The following is a 21,674-nucleotide window of genomic DNA, read 5'->3' on the forward strand; positions in this document are numbered from 1 at the left end:
CTGGCCCCGCCCTGCTTCCGGTGTGCGCCGGAAGGGGCGGGGCCTGGGGCGCCCTCTGAGTCGCGGGCACGGCCGGGGGGGGGACTCCGCCAGGGCATGTGCGGGCCGGGGGGTCAGGGGGGGGCTGGGGAGCATGGGGGGGCCGAAGGGGAGGGCTGGTGGGGTGGGGGGGCTGGGGCAGTCCGGGGCAGGTCCGGGGCAGTCCGGGGCAGGTTCGGGGCAGTCCGGGGCAGGTTCGGGGCAGGTTCGGGGCAGTCCGGGGCTGGTCTGGGGCAGTCCGGGGCAGGTTCGGGGCAGTCCGGGGCTGGTTCGGGGCAGTCCGGGGCTGGTCCGGGGCAGGTCCGGGGCTGGTCTGGGGCAGTCCGGGGCTGGTCTGGGGCAGTTCGGGCAGGCGCTGGCGGCTCGAAGGACTTTGGGGTTGTCTTTGGGGCGCTTGGGGCGGGGGTCCCGGGGCGGCTGGAGGTGGGGGCAGGCTGGGAGGTGCTGCGGCAGTCCGGGGGTGCTGGAGGGGTCCTGGGCAGGCTGGGGGCTGGGGGCAGTGGCAGTGTCCCTGGCGGAGCGCTGCGGCGGAGCGAGGCTTTGGGGCCATGCGGGAGGGTCCTGGGGCGGTCGGAGCCAGCTGGAGCCGCCCTGGGGGCAGCGGCGCCGCGGGGGCCCTGTCCGGGGCAGCTCTCGGCGTCCCCCGCGGTGGTGCTGGCAGCGACCCCTGGGTCGCAGGGGTCCTGCCCCTGGCAGCAGCCCTTACGCCCCCTCCCCTCCCCAGGCTGAGAGCAGCGCCCAGGACCTCCTCCGTGCGCCGCCTCCTGCGCTGCCTGCCGGGCAGGGACCCCGCACCGCCCGCGGGTGCCCGGTGCCAGCTGCGGGGGTCGCTGCCAGCGCAGTGCCAACCACCCCAGCAGCCAGCCCGGCCCATGGAGGGGGCCCCGAGGCTGAGGCCCCTGGTGGCCGTGTGCCAGGTCACCTCCACGCCCGACAAGGAGCAGAACTTTGCCAGCTGTGCCCGGCTGGTGCAGGAGGCAGCGCAGCGCGGGGCCAGCCTCATCTTCCTCCCCGAGGGCTTTGACTACATCGGAGAGGACACAGCCCAGACCCTCAGCCTGGCAGAGGGGCTGGATGGGGACATCATGACACGCTACAGCCAGCTGGCCAGGTACTCTGGGCACAGCCCAGGCGGAGCTGGGGGCACAAGTGGTGCCCCTCAGGGGGTCTGTTGGGCAGCAGAGGTGGAGGAACTCTCAGCAGATCTGCGGCTGGCACCGAGCTCAGAAGGGCTGAGGGATGGGATCCAGCCAGAGGGAGCTGGGCAGGCCGAGGAGCTCAGGAGGTTCAGCAGGGGCAAAGTCCTGCAGCAAAGAGCCTGGGGGAGGGGAGGCTGAGAGCAGCCCTGCGGGGGGGGCATGGGGGTGCTGGTGGAGCAGCTGGGCGGCAGGCAGCAGTCACAGACCCCAGGGCGTTGGGGGTTGGACTCTGGAGGTCCCTTCCAACCTCTGCTGTTCTGTGATTCCGTGAAGGGACCTCCAGAGAGCCTCCAGAGACCAACCCCTGCCAGAGCAGGAGCAGAGAACCCAGGGCAGGTGGCACAGGAACAGATCCAGGCAGGGCTGGGAAGGCTCCAGAGGAGACTGCAGCCTCCCTGGGCAGCCTGTGCCAGGGCTCTGTGCCCCTCGTAGTGAAGCTCTTCCTCGTGCTGCGGTGGAGCTGCAGCTTCCATCTGTTGCTCCTTGTCCCGTGCCAGGGCACAAGTGGGCAGAGTTTGTCCCCTTCCTCCTCGCCCCCAGCCCTCAGAGCTGCGCAGGCATTGCTCAGGTCCCCTCTCAGCCTTCTCCTCTCCAGACCAAGCAGGCCCAGGGGCCCTCAGCCTCTCCTCACAGAGCCCCTGCAGCCCTGCCCTGGGCTCTCCAGCAGATCTCTGCCCCTCCTGGATGGAGGAGCCCAGAGCTGGATGCTGGATTCCAGGTGGAGCCTCCCTCGGGGCAGAGCGGGGAGGGAGCAGAACCTTCCTCCATCTGCTGCCTACACTCTCCGTAATGCTCCCCCTGGAGCCCATTGGGCTCTTGGCCAGGAGGGCACATTGCTGCCCCATGGTGCCCACCAGCACTGCCAGCTCCTTCTCCAGGGGGCTGCTCTGCCAGCATGGCCTGCTGCAGTTCCTTCTTGCCTTGCCAGGTGCAAGACTCTGCACTGCTCCTCCCTGCCCTGTTCTCCACTCTGCCCAAGCCTTGCAGCCTGCAGCTGCCTCTGCCAAGCCTCCTGCTTTGGTGGCATCATCAAACTCTGTCTGTGTGCCCTCAGCAGTGGTGTTGGTGAAGGGGTTGAGCAGGACTGGACCCAGCACTGATTCCTGGGGCACTGCACTGAGCCACAGCTCTCCAGCTGGCATTGATCACCACTGGCACTGCCAGCCCAGCAGGGCAAGGGCAGCCTGGGCTGCACCCAAAGCAGTGTGGGCAGAGAGGGTCCTGCCCCTCTGCTCTGCCCTGCTGAGACCTCCCCTGCAGTGCTGGGGCAGCTGTGGGACCCTCAGCACAGGAGAGCCCTGAGAGGGAGCCAGAGGAGGCCACCAGGATGGGCAGAGGCTGCAGAGCCTCTGCCATGGGCACAGGCTGGCAGAGTTGGGGCTGCTGAGGCTGGAGAAGGCTCCAGGGAGAGCTGGGAGCAGCCTGGCAGGGCCTGAAGGGGCTGCAGCAGAGCTGGGCAGGGACCCTGAGCAAGGGCTGGCAGTGCCAGGAGGAGGGACAATGGTTTGGCACTGGAGCAGGGCAGAGTTAGGTTGGGCAGCAGGAGAAGTTCTGCACCGTGAGGGTGGGCAGAGCCTGGCACAGGCTGCCTGAAGGGGCTGTGGTGGAGCTCCCATCCCTGGAGACATCCAAGCTCAGCCTTGCTGTGCCCCTGAGTGCCCTGCTCTGCTTGGAGCTGTCCCCAGGGCACAGGATGCCCTCGGAGGGTCCCTCCTAACCCACTGCCACCTGTGCCACCCGAGCTGGTGGCCACAGAGCCTTTGGGATCGCCACAAAGCAGAGCAGCTCAACCCTGGCACCGACCTCGTGACCCCCCCCCCCGCCCCGGGTTGTTTTGGGGCGGCCCCATCCGAGCTGGGGATGCCAGAGGAGCCCTCCCCACAGGCAGTGCCAGGTGTGGCTGTCCTTGGGTGGCTTCCACGAGCGTGGGCAGGACTGGGCAGCCACAGGACGCATCTACAACTGCCACGTGCTGCTGGACCCCCACGGTGAGCCCTGCCCGCCCCTGCCCTGCCACCCGGGAGGGCACACAGCCTCCGGGGACCCTCCCCCCCCCCCCCCAGGTCCACCGCAGCACACAGGACTCCCAGAGACCTCTCGGACCCCCCCTCAAGCCCTCCCTGCCAGCACCACCCGAGAACCAAGCCCCCCCAGGAGCACCCAAGATCCATGCCCCCTGTACACCTCAGGACCCCCCCGAACCCCCCATGACTCCCCCAGGTTCCCCTTAACCCTCCCAGACCCCCTTAGGTCTCCTGCAGACCCTTTCAGGACTGCCCCCCAGAGCCCCTCAGGACTGTTGAGGACCTCCCCGGGACCCCCCCCCCACATACCCCATAAGGGACCTGAGCCCCACCTCAGGCTCCCTCAGACTCTGAGACCTCCCCCCCGACCTCTCACCCCCCCCTAGCCCTCCCTGCCAGAACCCACTGAGAACCACCCCCGAGGAGCACCCCCCAGGCCACCTCAGTACCTTTCAGGACCCCCTCAGGATCCCCATAATGTACCTCAGCCCCCCCCGGCCCATCAGGAGCCTCCCCCGAGCACCTCCAGACCCTTGGGCCAGATTAGAGTCAGCAGCAGAGGGATTTAAGGGGGGGGGGCCACAGACCCTCCCACTCTCCCCTTCCCCAACCCTTTGGGACCCCCCTCAGGACCCCCCAAACTCTCTCGGGACCCCCTCAGAACCTTTGAGACCCTCCCCCAGTGCCCCTCAGGTGCCCCGGACCCTTGGGCAGGAGGATCTGAGTCATCGGCAGGGGGGATTTAGGGGAGCACAGACTCCACCCAGGGACCCCCGGATTAGCGCCCCCCCCGCAGGTGCCCATGGCCTCCTGTGCCCCTCCTCTGTGCCCAGGGCGGCTGGTGGCAGCCTACAGGAAGACTCACCTGTGCGACGTGGAGCTGCAGGGCAGAGTGTCCCTGCGGGAGAGCAGCTTCACCAACCCTGGCACCCAGCTCCTGCCCCCCGTGGACACCCCAGCGGGCAAGGTACCCCCCGAGAGGAGCGGGAGGGGGAGTCTCAGAGCGCCCCCCCCGGTGCCCTCACTGCTGTGCCCTTGCCCAGCTCGGCCTCTCGGTCTGCTATGACCTGCGCTTCCCGGAGGTGTCCCTGGCACTGCGCCGCGCCGGTGCCCAGCTCCTCACCTACCCCTCGGCCTTCACCTTCCCCACGGGCTCTGCGCACTGGGAGGTGAGGCCCTGGCACCTCCACCCCTCGGGTTGGCACGGGGTGGGCAAGAGGAGCTCAGAACTCAGGGGGCTGTGGTTTGAGCAAGCTGAGCTCCGTCAGTGCCTGCAGGACAGGGTTGGGGATGTGAGCACCTGGGCATGGAGAGGTCTGGGCACCTCGGTGAGCGCCCACGGAGGTTGCCTCAGGTGGTTTGCAGGTGGCACCAGGCAGGGTGGGAGGTGGAGCTCTGCTGGAGGCTCTGCAGAGGGCCCAGCGCCAGGCTGCAGTTGTGGGGTGAGGTTCAACGAGGCCAAGGGCTGGCACCTGCCCCATGGGGTAGAGCAGCGCCAGGGAAGCTCCAGGCTGGGGCAGGAGAGAGTCCAGCAGTAAGGGCCCTTGAGGGGGTGCCAGGTGCCAGCAGCTGGAGATGAGCCAGGAGGTGCCCAGGTGGGCAAGAAGGGCACCAGCAGCCTGGCCTGGGCAGCAGCAGGGCAGGAATTGTGCCCTTGGGCTGGACACACCTGGAAGCCTGGGGGCAGGTTTGGGCTCCTCAGTGCCAGGAGGGTACAGAGAAGGACAAGGAAGGTGGGCAAGGGTCTGGAGAAGAGGCTGGGGAGGGGCAGCTGAGGGAGCTGGGGGTGGGACAGGCCCAGAGGAGATGCCCTCAGGCTGCCCCGGGGCAGGGGCAGGTTGGCCACGAGGAACAATTTGTGCCCTGCAGGAGTGGTCAGGGCCTGGCCCAGGCTGGTGCAGTGCCCATGCCCAGAGGTGCTGCAGAGCCCTGTGCCCATGGCACCTGGGGCCAGGGTTTGGTAACCGTGGTGGGCATGGGTTGGTGTTGGGCTGGATGCCTGCAGAGCTATCCCCCAGCCTCAGTGCCCTCCACGAGGTGGTTCTGGTTTGGGGGTGCCCCAGGGCCAGGTGCCCTCTTTCTGACCCTCTGCTCCCCTGCAGGTGCTGCTGCGGGCAAGAGCCATTGAGACCCAGTGCTATGTGGTGGCAGCTGCCCAGACCGGGCAGAACCACGGCAAGAGGACATCCTTCGGCCATGCCATGGTGGTGGACCCCTGGGGGGCAGTGGTGGCACAGTGCCGTGAGGGCCCTGGGCTCTGCTACGCCGAGATCGACCTGGACTACCTGCAGCAGGTCCGCAGCCAGATGCCAGTGCAGGGACACCGCCGGCACGACCTCTATGGCACCATTGAGGCCAAGGGCTTGGCACCTGCTCCCTGAAACATGTGGTGGTGCCTGTGGGCACCCTGGAACCCATGGTGGTGGCTGTGGGATTGGCATCAGCACCCTCAAAGCTGCAGCAGTGGCTATGGGCACCTTAAAAGCTGTGGTGGCAGAGCTGGCACTGGCACCCTAAAACTCGTGGTGATGGTTGTGGAGTTCAACAGCAGCTGGGGGCACCCTGGAGGGGGGCACAGGATTGCCACCAACACCCCAAAAAGCACAGGAGCAGCCATGGGCACCCCAAAGCCCTCGGTGGTGTGCACAGGGCTGTCACCCACATCCCCAAACCCACAGAAGCAGCCATGGGCACCCCAAAACCCATAGTGGTGGGCACAGGGTTGCCACCACCCCCCCCCCCCCAGAAAGCCTCAATTTGAGGCTGTTTCACCCCAAAAGCCACAGCAGCAAATACAGTTTGGGGGGGGGGGGTGTGGAACTGTGCTGCAGGCAGGAGAGTCTGGGGGTTCCCCCCTTGGTTTTGGGGGGGGTCAAAGGAGGGGTGGGGGAGGGGCACTGCTGTAGATGTTTTTATTTCAAGAACCCCAAAAAGCTACACTTTGGGGGGGGGGGGAGGGGAAGGGGAGGGCCAGAAGTGTGTAAAAACTACAGAAATTGGGCAAAGTGACATCAAAATGTGGCCCAGAGCAGCCAGAGCTCAGCTTCGGGGTGGGGCAGAAAGGGGTCGGGGGGGGGGGGGGGAAGAAGTTACAGGCACCAGAAGACCCCTCCCAAACCCTCCCACCCCCCTCCTGTCTTCCTCCTCCTCACAGCTGAGTGGGGGAGAAAAAAAAAAGGCAAGGAAAAAAAAAGGCAAAATTGGTCATGGGGGGGCACAAAACCCCGGGGGGGGCACCCCGAGAGAAAAAAGGAGTGGTGGGATGGGGAGGGGCAGGGTCGGGGTGAGTTTGGAGGTGGGAGGGATAATTTGGGGGGTAAAAAGGCCCTTTGAGGGGAATGGACATTTTTGGGGTGCAGCATGGAAATCTGGGGGGAAAAGAATCTGGGGGCACAGGGAGAATCTAAGGGGTGGGACCTTGGGGGGGAAAGGTCATTTTGGGGGGGGAAAGGCAATGTTGGGGGTGGGAATGATAATTTGGGGGGCAAAAAGATCATTTTGGGGGGAATGGACCTTTGGGAGTGTATGGGTCTATGTGGAAGGGGCAAGACAGTTTGGGGGGCAAAAGGCCATTTGGAGGGGAAGGAATGGATATTTGGGGGGGGAGCAAAAGGCTATTTTTGGGTGGGGGGCAATAGCCCATTTTGGGGGACCCCCCCTCAGCACCTTCAGGCAGAGGCTCAGCTGCTTGCTGCCAGCAACAGGCAGCTCCCATCCTGCCCCCTCCCAATTTTATCCCACTCTGTCCCAGTTCCTGACTGCAAAAAGGGGACAGAAGTTGGGGGGGGGAAAGAGGCCTTGGGGGGGGCAGATAGGAGGATTTTTGGGGTGTCACTCCCCCAACAACTGCCCCTCCCCCAGCCAGGGGAGGGAGACAAAGGCACAAGGGGACAGATTTACTCCTGAGAACCCCAAGCCAGAGGACAAGGAAACGGTGGGGGAGAGGGGAAATGGGGGAGGGCCCCCCCTTGAGGGTGGTGACCAAAAGGAGGTGCTAAAGCCACCCAGCAGGGGCAGCCTGGTCCCACCCTGCTCTGGTCCCCACCCCGGGACAGGAATTTTGCCTCTTTTTCTGTAGCTCTTTTTAATGGATACAAAAGAAACCAAAACTGGGACAGAGGAAAACCCAAGCCCAGGAGAGGCTGAAGGGGAGGAAGAGGACAGGAGGGCAGAAGGACATCTGGGGACATCGTGAAGGTGCTCCTCAAGGCTGCAGCGGTTGGAGGTGTCCCCTCCAGCTTTAAAATGACCCAAAATAAAGCCCCCCAAAACAGGTGAAAAAAGGATAAAAAAACCCCAAAGTCCAGGAAAAGCTCAACAAGAGAAAGGAGAAGAACCAAAGCGGCCTCAGGGCGGTGGAGAACCTTCAAGGGGTCAAGGTTGAGCCTTCTAAGGTGGCTGAGGAGCCAGAGCTGGCCCTTCCAAGGTGATGGAAACAATCAAGGATCCAAGGTTGAACCCTTCATGGTGGTTGAGGAACCAAAGTTGTCCCTTCCAAGGTGATGGAAACCCTCAAGGAGTCCCTTGAGGAGCCCAAACTTGAGCCGTTCCCAAGCTGCTTGAGGAGCCCAATCTTGCCCCGTTCCCGAGTCCCCTGAGGAGCCCAAAGTTGACCCCTCCAAGCTGGCATAAGCCATCAAGGAACCAAGTTTGCCCCCTTCAGAAGTTGCTTGAGGAGCCCAAACTTAACCCCTCTGAGGTTGTAGGAATCATCAAGCCAAGGTTGACCCCTTCACAAAATGCTTGAGGGACCCAAGCTTGACCCCCAGAGAGTCAATGTTGATCCCTTCCCAAGCACCCTGAGGAGCCCAAATCTGTCCCCTTCCTAAGTCCCCTGAGGAGCCCAGTCTTGACTCCTTCACAAGCTGCTTGAGGGTCCCAAACTTGACCCATCCAAGGGTACAGAAATCAAAGAGCAAAGGCTGATCCCAAGTTGCTTGAGGAGCCCAACTTGCCCCTTCCCAGGCATCTTGAGGAGCCCAAACTTGTCCCCGAGTCCCTTGAGGAGCCCAAGCTTGGCCCCTCCAAGGTTGCAGAAATCAGAGCCAAGCTTGATCCCTTCCCAAGCACTTTAGGAGCCCAAACTTGTCCTCTTCCAAAGTGACTTGAGGAGCCCAAGCTTGACCCCTGTGAAGTTGCAGAAAGGCTCTGAGAGCCAAGGCTGACTCCAGCCCCTTCCAGGAGCCCAACCTCACCCCCTCCTCCCCACCCCAATGTGTGCCGGGTGGGCAAGACCTCAAGGAGCAGTCTGCAGCATCAAGTTCCTCAGCAGTTTCTGCCTCCCAACCTCGTAATCCTCCTCGTCCACATTGACCAGCAGTTTGATGGCCTCGTGCCCCACCGCCTGCTTCAGCGAGTCCGTGATGAAGACACCTTTGAGGGCTTCCAGGAGGGAGCCGTTGATGTAGTCGCGCCAGAAGGCGTCGAGGTAGGTGAGCTCTGAGAACTTGATGTCGCAGATGATGGAGCCCAGATCCCGGGACTTGAGGATGGTGTTGGCCTGGTTGAAGCGCTCGAACTGGCGCTCCAGAGGGTCCTGCTTGTTGGAGAAGACATTGCCCTGCAGAGCCGTCTCGTGCTGGCAGTACTCGGCTCGCACCCGCAGGCGGATGTCTGCGGGGGGCAGAGGGAGCAGAGGTGAAGGAACCTCCAAACTGCTCTGTGTGCTCCCAAATTCCCCCTGCAGCCCCCCCCCCCCCAGTGCCACAAGACTCCAACCCCCACCAAACTCCCCCTGCACCCCCAAACCCCATCCCCAAGACTCCAACCTCTCTCCACACCCCCAAACCGCTCTCCATCGCTCAGGACCCCCCTGCACCCCAAACCTCTGCCCAGTCTCCCAAGACTCCAAGCCCCCCCCGCACCCCAAACCCATCCCCCAAGACTCCAAGCTCCCTCTGCACCCCCGAACCTCCCTGCACCCCAAACCCCTCCACATCCTCCAAAACGCCAAGCCCCTTCTGCACCCCCAAAACCCCTGCACCTCAAACCCCCTCCACCTCCCCAAGACTCCAACCTCTCTCCACACCCCCAAACCCCTTCCCATCACCCAGGACCCACCTGCACCCCCAAACTCCCTCATCCCCCAGAGACTCCAACCCCTCTGCAACCCTAAAGCCCTCCCCACCCCTCCAGACTCCAGCCCTCCCCCACACCCTCAAACTGCTACATACCCCAAGATTCCAACCCACCCCCCAAATGCCCCCTGCATCCCCAGCTCCCCCTGTACCTCAAGACTCCAACCCCACCTGCACCCTCAAACCCCCTCGCCATACCCCCAGACCCTCCCCCCCCGCCCTCACCGCAGGTTTGCTTCTCCTTCGGGTCTGGGGTCGCAGACTTCCTCCTCTTGCGGTGGCTGCCCAGGAGGCTCCGCCCGCGCCCTGCCCGCTTGGGGCACAGCTGGGGGCCGGCATGGGAGCAGCAAACCACAGGGTGGTGGTGGGGAGGCACTGCAGGGAGGGGGAGCACACGTGAGTGAGGGGACACTGCACCCCAAAACCCTTGAGACAGCTTGGAGGGGTCCTCCTCGAAAAAGGGGAACCCCCTCCCACAACACTCCAAATCCTGCCCCAGCTCCACCACTGCCACCCCTCCTGCCCCAGCTGTGTGCCCCCTCAACCAAGAGGCTCCTGGGGACGCCACACACACCCCAAAACCCACAGCCTGGAGACAGCTTGGGGGGGGCTGCTCCCCTCCTCAAAAGGGAGACACCCCCCAAATCCTGCCCCAGCCCTGCCACTCCTCCTGCCCTTTGTTCCCCCCCAACCTCAACCAAGAGGGGACCCCCACAAATGACTCCCCCAGGATTCAGCTGCTCCCCCCTGGCTCCACTATTCCCCCCCAAAGCGTGGGACTGGTGGCAGCTGGACCAGGACAGAAGGGAGGCTGCCCGGGAGCAGGATCCCCATGGAGCAAATCCCAGACCTCATCGGATCTACCACACAGATCCCTATGGATCAAACCCCAAATCCCACTGGATCTACCTCCCAGATCCCCACAAATCAAAGCACAGATCTCCAAGGATCAACCCCCCAGATCCCCACAGATCCAGCCATACCCTCCCCCAGCTGCCTATGGATCAAAGCCCAGATCCCCATGGACCAACATCTCCTGCCTCAGATCCCCATAAATCAAGCCCCCAGACCTCCATGGATCCACTTCACCCCCCCAGATCCCTATGGATCCCCTGGATCCCGCAGCTGCCCCCACCTGATTTGTGGGGGTGACCCAGGCCATGCTCCGTGTCCCCAGCAGCCCGCGGGGTCACATAGCGGATTGAGGTCTCCTCCAGGTACTTGTCCACCAGGTCTGGGCACACTGTAGGGGACAGGGCACCGTTGGGGTGTGGGCACCTGCAGGGTGCCCCCTGGGGGCACGGGCACCTTGGGAGGTACTCCAACCACCACCATCACCTCCTGGACCAAGGCCCTCAAGCTCCCCCCACAAACATCTCTGAGATGGCTCTGGGGGGAAGGAGGGAGGGACTGTGTGAGGGCTCCAGAGGTCTCTTCCCTCCCTGCCCAACATTCCCTGTTGAGCCTTGATGTCCTCCAACCACTTCATCCAACACCTCCCTCTAGACAGCTCTTGGACCACAGCCCTCAAGCTCCTCATCCAAACAGCTCCGAGACGGCTCCAGGGACAGCGCCCCCAAGGGAGGGCACCACTAGGGACGGTGACGCTGAGGGATGGCACCCAAAGGGACAGGGAGGCCACGGACGGTGCCCCCAGGGGATGGAGGATGTGGAGCCCAGGGACGGCAGCCCCTGCCCGCTGCCCCTCACCTGCCCTCCTCCTCTTGAGGGTGACGTAGGGCAGCAGGTCGTGGCGGGTGATGATGCGCAGCAGCTGCAGCACCTGCCGGAGGTTGCTCTCGTCGCACCTGCCCTGCCGCTCCAGCGCCAGCAGGAAGTCTCTGCCGCTGCGGATCATGCCCCGCTCGTAGTCGTCGATGACGTCGACGAAGAGGAAGGAGAGGACCCGCACGTCGCGGTGCGTCAGGTGGGTGCCCACGATCTCGAACATGCGGTGCAGGCTGTACAGGCCGTGCTCGCCCTCCCCGCCCTCCTCCGGCCACGCCTGGGCTCGCCGCCGCTTGAAGGTGGCCATCGCCGCCGGCAGCCTGCGGGCAGGAGCAGCGCAGGCAGGGCTCAGCTGCTGCCGGCTGCACCCCTGCAACATCCCAGAGAGGCTGGGGAAGGAGCTGGGAGATCACAGAACCACAGCATGGAGCAGGCTGGAGAGGACCTCCGAGTCCAGCCTCTCCCCCAGCTCCTTCTGATGAACTCAACCCTGGCGCCAGGTGCCTCCTGCAGCCTCCTCTGGAACACCTCCAGGGCTGGGCACTGCACCCCCTCCCTGGGCAGCCATCCCAGTGCAAATCACTCTCTGGCAAGAGCTTCGAAGCTCCTCACATCCAGCCAGACCCTGCCCTGGCACAGCTTGAGGCTGTGCCCTCTTGTTCTGCCCCCAGGTGCCTGGCAGCAGAGCCCAACCCCAGCTGGCCACAACCTCCCTGCAGGCAGCTGCAGGCAGCAATCAGCTCTGCCCTGAGCCTCCTCTGGGCCAGGCTGCACCCCCCCAGCTCCCTCAGCCTCTCCTCACAGGGCTGTGCCCCCTCCCCAGCCTTGCTGCCCTGCTCTGGGCACCTTCCAGCACCTCCACATCTCTCTTAAACTAGGGCCCAGGGCTGGGCACAGCACTCAAGGTGTGGCCTGAGCAGTGCTGAGCCCAAGGGCAGCACTGCCCTGGTCCTGCTGGCCACACTGCTCCTGGCACAGGCCAGGATGCCATTGGCCTTCTTGGCCACCTTGGCAAGCTGCTCTGGCACTGGAAATGTTTCTGGATAGGCTGGACAGGGCTGGGAGCGACCTGCTGGAGCTGATGGCTCTGGTGCAAATGAGCTCTGGAAGTTGCTTCCAAGCCAAAGCCTTTGGTGATCTATGGACAAGGCTGAGCAAGGTGCAGATGACCCTCACGGGAGGAAGTCACCTCCATAAACAAAGACATCCCCCTCAGAGCAGCTTGCTCCTGCAGCCATCAGCCACGGGAACAAATCCCAGACCAGTTTGTGTTGGAAGAGACCTCTGAAGTCACCTCTGTGAGCAGGGACAGCCCCAGCCAGAGCCCCAGACACTATGGCCTGGGATGCTGCCAGCCATGAGGCAACTGCCACCCATCTGAGCAACCTGGGTCAGGGCCTCAGCACCCTCATGGTGAAGAACTTCTCCCTCCTCCCCACTCCTGGAGTGTCAAACCATCCCCCCTAGTCCTGCCACCACAAGCCCTGCTCAGAAGTCTGTCCTCAGCTTTCTTCTCAGCACTGGAAGGTCTCCAAAAGGCCTCCCTGGAGCCTCCTCCTCTCCTGGAGGAGGGAGCTGAACGCCCTCAACCCTCCCAGCACGGCTGTGGCCTCCTCTGGCCCTGCTCCTGCAGGTCCCTGTCTGTGCTGAGGACTCCAGAGCTGCCCCAGCACTGCAAGGGAGGTCTCAGCAGGGGCAGGGGCATTGGATCTCCTCCCTCCACTTGCTGCCCACAACCAGGAAGCCAACAGCAAGAGGGAAGGCCCAAAGCAGGAGGAAGCTGCTCAGCAGGTCCCAACCTGCTTGGCTCCCAGGCTGGAGCAGAGCAGCCCCGGTCAGACCGGCTCCGGTACTCCCCTGCCCAGCCTGTTCCTCACCCGGCTGCAGCCCCCACCCCGGGGAGGCCCTTGTCACCCTCTGCCACCGACAGCTCTGCTCCTCCCCGAGAGCCAAGGAGCAGCCAAAGAGGGACCCACAGCAAGCAGGAGACACGAAGCTGCCACCCAGGGCTGGGGCTGGCACCGAGGCACTCAGCAGCACAGGGCTGGGAGCGAGCTCCAGAGCACCCCACGGCTCCGGGGACGTCTGGGGGGCTGCAGCCCCCCCGAGCACAGCCCAGGCTAGGGGCAGCACGGGAGCAAAGCAGCTGCTGTGCCCATGGCAGAGCAGTGCAGGCAGACATGGGGTAGCAGGGAGACACTGCAGGCAGGGCACTGCTGCAGCCCAGGGCTGAGCACAGCAGGGCACGAGGCCTGCTCAGCACACCTGGGGCTGAGACCCCTCCTGGGCTGAACTGGGACCCAGGACCTGTGCCAGCCTAAGGGACCCTGGGACCCACAGCCCCTCAGCAGCCTCACAGACACTGGGACCCCACTTAACCTAGCCAGGAGCCAGTCAGTCCCCACCCCCTGTGGGACACAGCTCTGACTGGACCCAGAGTCCCCATTCCCTGTGGGACACAGCTCTGACTGGACCTAGAGTCCCCATTCCCAGTGGGACACAGCTCTGACTGGACCCAGAGTTCCCATTCCCAGTGGGACACAGCTCTGACTGGACCCAGAGTCCCCATTCCCTGTGGGACACAGCTCTGACTGGACCCAGAGTCCCCATTCCCTGTGGGACACAGCTCTGGAAGCCAGAGCAGATCCAGGATCCCAGCTCCATGCTCTGGTTCCTGCTCCCACCCTGCAGTGTTCCCAGCCCAGCCCTGGAACCATGGTGGGGCCAGAGCCACTTCCCCCTGGATACAGTTCCCACAACAGCAGCCATAAACACGGGAATCTCCCAGCTCTTCCCAGTGACTCACACTGCAGCCCCAGAGCCCCCCAGGAGCCCAGTGTGGGGGTGGAATTCCCAGCAGCAAAGGGATGAAAGGACCCCAGCGTGGAGCAGCTGCTCTGGATGCAGCCTGGCACAGCTCTGGCTTCTCCAGGAAGCAGGATAAATCCTGCTGGAGCAGACAGCATGGGCAGGGAGGAGACTTTTTGGCAGAATCAGCCTGAAGCAGGAGGGGGGGAAAATATCACACAAATTAAAGCACCTTGGGCCTGCTGCCAGCACTCATCCTGCCCCTCAGCACCCCTGGGGTGGTCACAAGGCCCCAGCAGGGAAGGGCAGGGTCCCCCTGCCCCGTGGGACACTGCTCCCAGGCTCTCCTGTACCCCAAATTTTCAGCCCAAATCCAGGAGGATCCATCCCAAACTTGTCAGCTGGGACCTTTTACAGCAGCTCCACTGCAGCACTTTGCTTTTCCCGCAGGAAAAGCAGTCAGGATTTGGGATCTTTGGCTGATTTAGCAGCATCTACCCTGGAATTACCTGGCAGAGATGGGGGGGGGGGGGGAATCAGCAGCAGGAATTGTGCTGCCTAAACACATCCAGAACTTGGTGTGTGGTGCAGGAGGAATCCCAGCAGGAGAAGGGGGGTAGGAGTGGGATAACTCCTTCCAGGGGCACCACCCAAACCCACAACAAGCTGTTGAATTCATTCCCAAGATGGGAATTCCAACTTCTTGGAAGGGATCCCAGCTTCCCCTCACTGCTGGCTCTTCTCCCGCCTGGAAGTTGCAGGGCTGGAGCACACAAACAACTCAACACACACACAGAATCCATGGATTTTCCTCAAGGGAAGCTGGAAGAGTCTGAGCAGAAGGCGAGGAGCTGCTGGTGGCCACAGGCAAGGGCTGGGGGGATAAGGCAGGCAGAGGTGTCCCAGGGACATCCCACAGGGATCTGGGAGCATGAACTAATCCCAAGGGGAACAGGAGAAATGAGCTCCTGGATCCCTTCTCTCAGTATCTAACCCACCCCAGGCACATGCCAGGACGTTCCTGGGAGAGGGGCAGCTGGAGCTTAACCAACTCTCACCACCCCCACACCCCCCTGACCTGGATGGGCACAAAGACACCAACACCCCCCAGGAGCAGGTGGGAATTTGGCTGCAGGGATCCAGCGGCACCGAATCCTGAGCTCTGGAGCAACAGCAACAAGCTAAGGCCCAGGGATGGAGCTGGGACAGCAGCAGGATTCAAATCCCAGTCCCCCCCCAGTGATTCCCTCCTCTCCTCCACCCTGAAGCTGCCTTGGCACAAACCAGTTCTTCCCAGCACATTCCAGTTCTCCCATCCTCCTTCTGGAATCCCACCCCAGGGCCAAATGTCCCCTCCTGGATGTGCTAAAAGCTCCAGAGCTGCTTACCTCAGGCTACTCAGCAGCTTGGTTTGTGGGGGCGGGGGGGAACGACCCCAAACTTCCCAGGAATTCCCAAATTCCCAGCACAGGGCAGGGACACAGAGGAGATGGATGAGAAGCTGCGGGGGGAGGAGTGGAGGAGGAACCCAAAGGGAGCTGAGAAAGCACCAAAAAGAATCCAGAAGTGGCCTCCTTGGGGGGGACAGGGAGGGAAGGCTGGGGCTGAGCTTCCAGCGCTGGGGGGGCGCACAGCAGAGCTCTGGGCAGAGCCAACCCCCCCAGGGCTGAAAAGAAGCCAAATCCCAGTCAAACCAGTAAGCTCCATTAAGCCCTGCCCAGTAAAACACCAGGAGCCAAGCCCACGGCGGGAAGAAGGCTGGAAGAGGAGGAGGAAGGGGTGAGGGAGGAGCTTTTGTGCCACGCAAAAGCAACCTCAGGGGCAGAGCTGCACTGGGATGAATCTGGGAGTTACTGGTGCGAGGTTTACGGGGTTCTGGAAGTGCTTCCCAAGCTGTTCTCGCCCATCGAAGCCTTAACTCTGTCCCCCAGTCACCACCACCGCAGGTCCAGCAGCAGCACCCCCTCCACAGGGCCACCCCTCCCAGTTCCTGCTGGGGGTATACTGGGAGGGAGCAGCAGCAGCGCTGGGAGCGGCGCTGGAGCCACCACTGGAATAGGCAGGGAATGAAACTTGGGATTCAGCCCTAACGCTGCTCCCTGCTCTGTCATGGACGCGGGAACGTGACCACCATGGCAGCTGGGCACTGCCACTGGGGTCCTCCCGGGCGCCATGCAGCGCCAAGACCTCTCCTAGGCGCCAGGGAGCGCCACCGGGGTCCCTCCTCGGTGCCGGGCAGTGCCAGGGGGACCCCTCCCAGCTGCCACCACCACCGCAGCCACGCTCCCGGGGCCAGGCCGAGGAGTGGCAACCACTCAGCTCCCAAAAGCAGCGCAGCAGGAAGCGATCCCAAGCTCCATCCCACCGGGCAGAGGCTGAGCGACGAAGGGCGGAAGGCGAGGAGCAGAAACCAGCCCCCAGCGCCCCCTCCGCAGAGCAACACCCACCTTGGCCGGGAGCTCTTCGGGTCCCGCCGACCCCCCGCAGCCCTCGGGAGCTGTCTTCTGGCTTTTTCTCCTGGGCTCTTCCAGAAACCACCCACGAAAAACGAGGGCAGCTCCTCCAGCGGCGCAGGTCCGGCTGCGGGAGCTCAGCAGCCAAACTCCGGGCTGGGATCGCAGCTGGGCTGACTTCGCAGGCACCGACTGAGTTCTATCCCCAAACCTGTCTCGTTCTAAATTATCTCCGTATTTAGTAACTTACTGACATGGGGAGGAGAGGAAGGTCCGGGGCTCTCCCTGCACTCTGTAGCTCATTCCTTTCCCAAAGCCTCCATCCCAAGGAGCCACTCCACTGCGTGCAGCTGATCCCAGCGTCCTCACCAGTGCCAGCACCTTAACAGCTCTACAGCTCCAGCACGAACTGGAGCTCAGGACAGCGGCTGGGGCCGGGTTAGGCCTCTAACCCTGGCCCATTGCTCCTCCCTGTGCCCCCACTCACAACCGCTGCGCTGGAGCTCAGCCTCCACGCGTGCACTGAACACCCCAGACCAAGGCTCACTCCTTAAGGCTCAGTTTTAAAGCTGCCCCAAAGTCCAGCACCAAGGGATCCCCACGGGGGGAGCTGAAGGGGCCCAAGCCTCGCTGCCTTAACCCCGGCTCGGCTCTCCCCTCCGTGTCACCGGTGGCTGCCGCAGCCCAGCGCAGGCCTCCTAAGGCCCCGCGAACGGAGAAGGGGAAGAAGGCGAGGGGCAGGCAGGCCGAGCAGGGGGAACTCCGCGGGCCTGCCGAGGAAAGCAGGGGCTACAGCTCGGCAGCCCCCCTAGGCCCCCATCCCCGGGTCCCCAGTGCCTCTCCCGCGCTGTTGCTGCCCGGTACCGGGCCGGGCTGAAGGGCTGGGGAGGGGATGGCCTGGGCCCGTCCCACACCCACAAGGACCGCTAAGCCTCCCTCACTCCGCCTCCGCCATGCCCGGCGGCTTGGACTCCGCTGCGGTGTGCCTGCCGCGCTGACGCCGTGGGGCTGCCCGGGCGGAGGGAGCCGCAGCCTCCCGGTCGCGGCCTCCCCTCAGGGCCGGCCCAGGCTCGGCGCCGCCATGTTGGCTCCGTCCGCTCCGCTCCCCGCTCGCAGGCAGCAGCGGCGGCGGCGGCTCACGCAATGACGCAACATCCGGCGGCTCGGCCCCGCCCACATCCGGGCCCCGCTCGCTGCCATTGGCGAGGCCAGGGGGCGGGACCATCCGGGACACCGCCGCCGGCTTCAGCCCCTCGGCAGCGCGGGCGCGGGCCGCCATGTTGGGTAAGGGCAAGCTGGCAAACCCGCCCGGCCTCTGTCACGTGGCACTGCGGCGCCATGTCGGGAGAGGGCAGGCGGAGTCCTGCGCAGCTTCGCGGCCGCTGCGGGGCATGGGGAGGAGCCGCCATCTTGACTGAGGGCAGAGTGCCAGGAGGCAGCGGGGGCTGATTACTGGGGGGGGGCCCTGGGTTTTGAGGAGGGGGCTCTTTGTGTGCGCAGAGCGGCTTGAGGGGGGTGTCTCAGGGGATTATGAGGCGAGGAGGGGCTGTGAGGGAGGCCCTTGGGGTGGGGCTGGCGGGGGAGGGGAGATCTGGGCACAGAAGAGGCAGCATAGGAAAACCAGGGGGGGCAGGGGGGCAAAGGAGTCCTTCGGTGTGGGGGGCAAGGGGGAGGCACCCCTAGGGTTGAGGGGTGCGGAGCCCCTGGGGACAGTGAGTGGGGCTCGTAGGGACACCTGGAGCGAGCTCCCAGAGGGTGCCCTGGGGGCGATGGGCAGAGGCAGCAGGGCCCTGCCCCGCCCCGGTGCCACTCCCGCCCCGCAGCCGCTGCCAGGCGCACCCATGGGTGGGGGGCCCCTTGCCCTGTCTCGCCCTTCACCTTTGCCCCCCGCCCGCCTCGGGGTGCTGTGGGGGTGGGGGTGCCCCGGCACGCGCCAATTAGCGCTAATTAATTCCGCACGCGCCGGGGGGGGAGGTGTATCCGAGAAAGAGGAGCTGGGGTTCGGGGAGGGGGCAGCGATGGGGGGGGCAGGGATCGCGAAAGGGGGGGGGCTTGGAGGGGTCCGGGGTCAGGAGAAGAGGGTCCCGGAGCCGTGCCCAGGCCTGGAGGGTCCCGGTTGGGGGTGTTCAAAGCGGAGGTTCCGGGCAGGGCGAGAGTCCCGGAGGGAGTCCAGAGCAGGCAGAGGGGCAGGACGAGGGCGTCGGGGGGGCTGGGGGTGCAGAACAAGGGGGGTGGTCTAGAGGATGCAGTGGGGCAGGACAGGAGGGTCCCCGGGAGGGGGGAGCTGAGGCGGAGCGGGACCGGACGGCAGCGGTGAGTCAGCGGGGCCGAGCCGGTGCCCCCTCCCGGTGCCCCCCCTCTGGCCCGCCCCCGCCGTGCCTATCCCGGGCGGTGCCGCGCCCCGGCCACTGCCCGCTCCGCTCCGCACCGCTCCGCACCGCACCGGCCGTGAGTACCGGCGGCGTCCCCGCGCGGCGGCCCCGGGGGGGCCTCAATCCCGCAGCTCATTCTGGGAGGGCTCAATCCTGCACCTCTTTTGGGGGGGGGGGTTGAGTCCTGGCCCCCACTTTGGGGGGGCTGAGTCTTGTCCCCCGCTTGGGGGGGGCTCAGTCCTGATCCGCACTTTGCGGGGGGCTCAGTCCTGGACCCCGCTTTGAGAGGGCTTCAGTCTTGCACCTCGCGTTGGGGGGACCCGATCCAGGTCCTCCCTTGGAGCGGGACTCAATCCTGCACCTCACTTTTCGGGGGGCTCAGTTCTGTGCAGCTCTTAGAGGGCGCTCAGTCCTGGCCCTCACTTTTTTTGGGGGGGGGCTCAATAATGCACCCCACTTAGGGGGCGGCCTTAATCCTGCACCCCACTTTTGGGGGGTCTCAACGCTGCAGCTCCCTTTGGGGTGAATCCCATTTTATCTCCCCCTCATTAAAAGGGGACCCCCACCCGACACCCCTGTGTGGGGGGCACACAACGCCAAGTCCAGCTTGGGGGTGCCCCCGATGCTGAGTTGGGGGGGGGCAGCCCTGCTCCCCCCCAGGGCCCCCGGCTGTGCCCGTTCCTGTTTCAGTGGCACTGGGCGGGCGCGGGGGGGGAGGGGGAGCAGGGAGGCAGGCGTTGGGGGTGGCCACGGGCGGGGGGGCATGGGGGCAGGCGAGTCTCTACTCTTCGTCACCCCCCCACCTCTGCCAGGCCCCAAAATGATGAGGGGGGGTCACACTTTGAGAGAGGAAGGCACAGTTTGGGCGGGGGGAGAGGTGTGCCCATCATGCCCCCTACCCCCACCCACAGCGCAGCTGCCTCAGGATGGCCCCACCCAGGGGGGATGTGGGGGGGGCACACTTTACGCAATGGGGTTCCCCAGGGTGCCCATTGCCGGGAGGGGGGACACACCACACAGAGGCCACACCCTCGGGATGTGTCCCCCCCTCTGGGCGTGTCTCGTTCCCCCCCTCCCCCCCAAAGCTGAGTCATTCCCAGTGGCTGGAAAACCACTCGGGGTGTGATGAGCTGTGCCCAGCCTCAGCCCGCTGGCGGGGAGGAGGGCTGAAGGGAGTGGTCTGGGGGGTCGCTGACTTGTGCCTCTCCCGGCCAGCAGCCCCCCCGGGACCCCTCCAGCCATGCCCTCGCAGATGGAGCACGCGATGGAGACTCTGCTCTTCACCTTCCACAAGTACGCGGGGGACAAGAACCACCTGGGCAAGGAGGAGCTGCGGGCGCTGATGGAGAAGGAGCTGCCAGGCTTCCTGGAGGTGCGCGGGCACCGCCGGCACGGGCTGGCGCCGAGGGGCACCGGGAGGTGGGGCTGGAGAGCCACGGGTCACAGCCTGCCTGGCTGGCACCTATGGATGTGGGCAGCGGGTGCCAGACAGCCACAGGGCACAGCCTGTAGAGCCTGGCAGCAGGTCCTAGAGAGCCCTGGGTCACAGCCTGTAGAAGCTGGCATCGGATCCTGGAGAGCCCCAGGTCACAGCCTGTAGGGGCTCACACCTATGGGCACCAGCAGTGAGTCCTACAGAGCCCTGACTCGCAGCCTGTAGAACCTGGCATTGGGTCCTATAGCACCCTGGGTGGCACCTATAGTGCCATGCCCATTGCTGGCTGCTGTGGGACCCTGGGTGGCACCTATAGTGCCATGCCCACGGTTGGCTGCTGTAGCACCGTGGGTGGCACCTCTAGTGTCATGCCCAATGCTGGCTGCTGTAGGACCCCGGGTCACAGCCTGTAGCACCCAGCATTGGCTCCTCTGGCACCCCAGGGTCAGCCCTTCTAGCACCCTGCCAGCAGGCCCCAGAGCACCCCAGGACCCCCTGTGGCACCCCCAGTTTGGCACTCAGAACATCCCAGCCTCAGACTCTGCACCCCCTGGGCCTCGAGCCCCCCGTGCAGGGTTCCCTGGGGAGCCCCAGGTCCCTCTCTGCCTGTCCCTAGCCCTGTCCCTCTTCCCTCATCACTGTCTCCCATTCCTGTGCCCCTATCCTGCCATCCTTCTTACCTCATCCCTGTCCCTTCATCCCCCTCCTTGTCCCTGTCCTTCTCCCTCTGTCCCTGTCCCATCATCCCTGTCCCCTAACCCACCATCTCTGTCCCCTCATGATGTCCCTGTCCTCTCACCCCTCTCCCTGTCCCCTCGTCCCTGCAGAACCAGCGGGACCCAATGGCCCTGGACAAGATCATGAAGGACCTGGACCAGTGCCGGGACGGCCGCGTGGGCTTCCAGGGCTTCTTCTCGCTGGTGGCAGGGCTGACCATAGCCTGCAACGACTACTTTGTGCTGCACATGAAGCAGAAGGGCAGGAAGTGAGGCCAGCACCCATGGGTGCACCTCACGACCCATGGGTGTTCCCCTCCCAGCCCACCACCCATGGATGGTCCTCACCACCCATGGGTGTCCCCAACCCACCACCCATGGGTGCTCCTCATCCCCTATGTGACCTACCTTCCCAACCCACCACCCATGGGTGCTCCTCGTCCCCTATGTGACCTACCTTCCCAACCCACCACCCATGGGTGCTGCCCCCCAGCCCAGTAAAGGTGTTTTGTATGATGCTGGACCCACCTTGTTCCTTGGGATCACCATGTCCCCGCTGTGGTCACCCTGGGTTCACTGTCACCCTGAGATCCCCATCACCCTGTGGCCTCTGTTGCCTTGGAGTCCCTGATCCCTCAGCATCCCCAATGCCATGAGGTCCCCTTGGTGTCCCCATCACCCTGGGGTCACCCCATGGTCCCTGTCACCCTCAGGTTCTCTTGAGGTCCTTGTCACTCTGGGATCCCTGCCTCACCAGAGTCCCCAACACCTCAGGGTCTCCATCATTCTCAGGTCACCTGGGGGTCCCCCTTAGTGTCTTCTC

General features: G+C 64.5%; 3 protein-coding genes across 4 annotated transcripts; 2 read left to right on the forward strand and 1 right to left on the reverse strand.

Annotated features, from left to right (window-relative positions):
- On the forward strand, positions 1 to 7,580 carry NIT1 (nitrilase 1). Of its 2 annotated transcripts, XM_064176173.1 has the most exons (7): positions 1 to 94; positions 764 to 1,150; positions 3,123 to 3,226; positions 4,096 to 4,229; positions 4,306 to 4,431; positions 5,365 to 5,556; positions 7,341 to 7,580. In XM_064176173.1, exons 2-7 carry the CDS (start codon positions 912 to 914, stop codon positions 7,455 to 7,457), a joined length of 912 nt encoding a protein of 303 aa, XP_064032243.1. In that variant the 5' UTR covers positions 1 to 94; positions 764 to 911; the 3' UTR covers positions 7,458 to 7,580. The 2 variants fall into 2 exon arrangements, with proteins under 2 accessions (XP_064032243.1, XP_064032242.1); XM_064176172.1 differs by lacking the exon at positions 7,341 to 7,580 and having other exon boundaries at positions 1 to 98; positions 5,365 to 5,781.
- DEDD (death effector domain containing) lies at positions 7,330 to 17,456 on the reverse strand. The gene is made up of 5 exons (XM_064176174.1): positions 16,323 to 17,456; positions 11,050 to 11,387; positions 10,475 to 10,582; positions 9,565 to 9,714; positions 7,330 to 8,875 (listed from the first exon to the last, which is right to left on the reverse strand). The coding sequence occupies exons 2-5, from the start codon at positions 11,372 to 11,374 to the stop codon at positions 8,499 to 8,501; spliced, it is 960 nt and encodes a 319-aa protein (XP_064032244.1). The 5' UTR covers positions 11,375 to 11,387; positions 16,323 to 17,456; the 3' UTR covers positions 7,330 to 8,498.
- A 1,114-nt stretch (positions 17,457 to 18,570) lies between these two features.
- On the forward strand, positions 18,571 to 21,367 carry S100A10 (S100 calcium binding protein A10). Its single transcript, XM_064176016.1, has 3 exons — positions 18,571 to 18,776; positions 19,916 to 20,072; positions 20,963 to 21,367. Exons 2-3 carry the CDS (start codon positions 19,941 to 19,943, stop codon positions 21,122 to 21,124), a joined length of 294 nt encoding a protein of 97 aa, XP_064032086.1. The 5' UTR covers positions 18,571 to 18,776; positions 19,916 to 19,940; the 3' UTR covers positions 21,125 to 21,367.
- Positions 21,368 to 21,674: the final 307 nt, after the last annotated feature.

The sequence above is a fragment of the Pogoniulus pusillus genome, chromosome 43 (genome assembly GCF_015220805.1).
Source record: "Pogoniulus pusillus isolate bPogPus1 chromosome 43, bPogPus1.pri, whole genome shotgun sequence".
Taxonomy (NCBI): Eukaryota; Metazoa; Chordata; class Aves; order Piciformes; family Lybiidae; genus Pogoniulus; species Pogoniulus pusillus.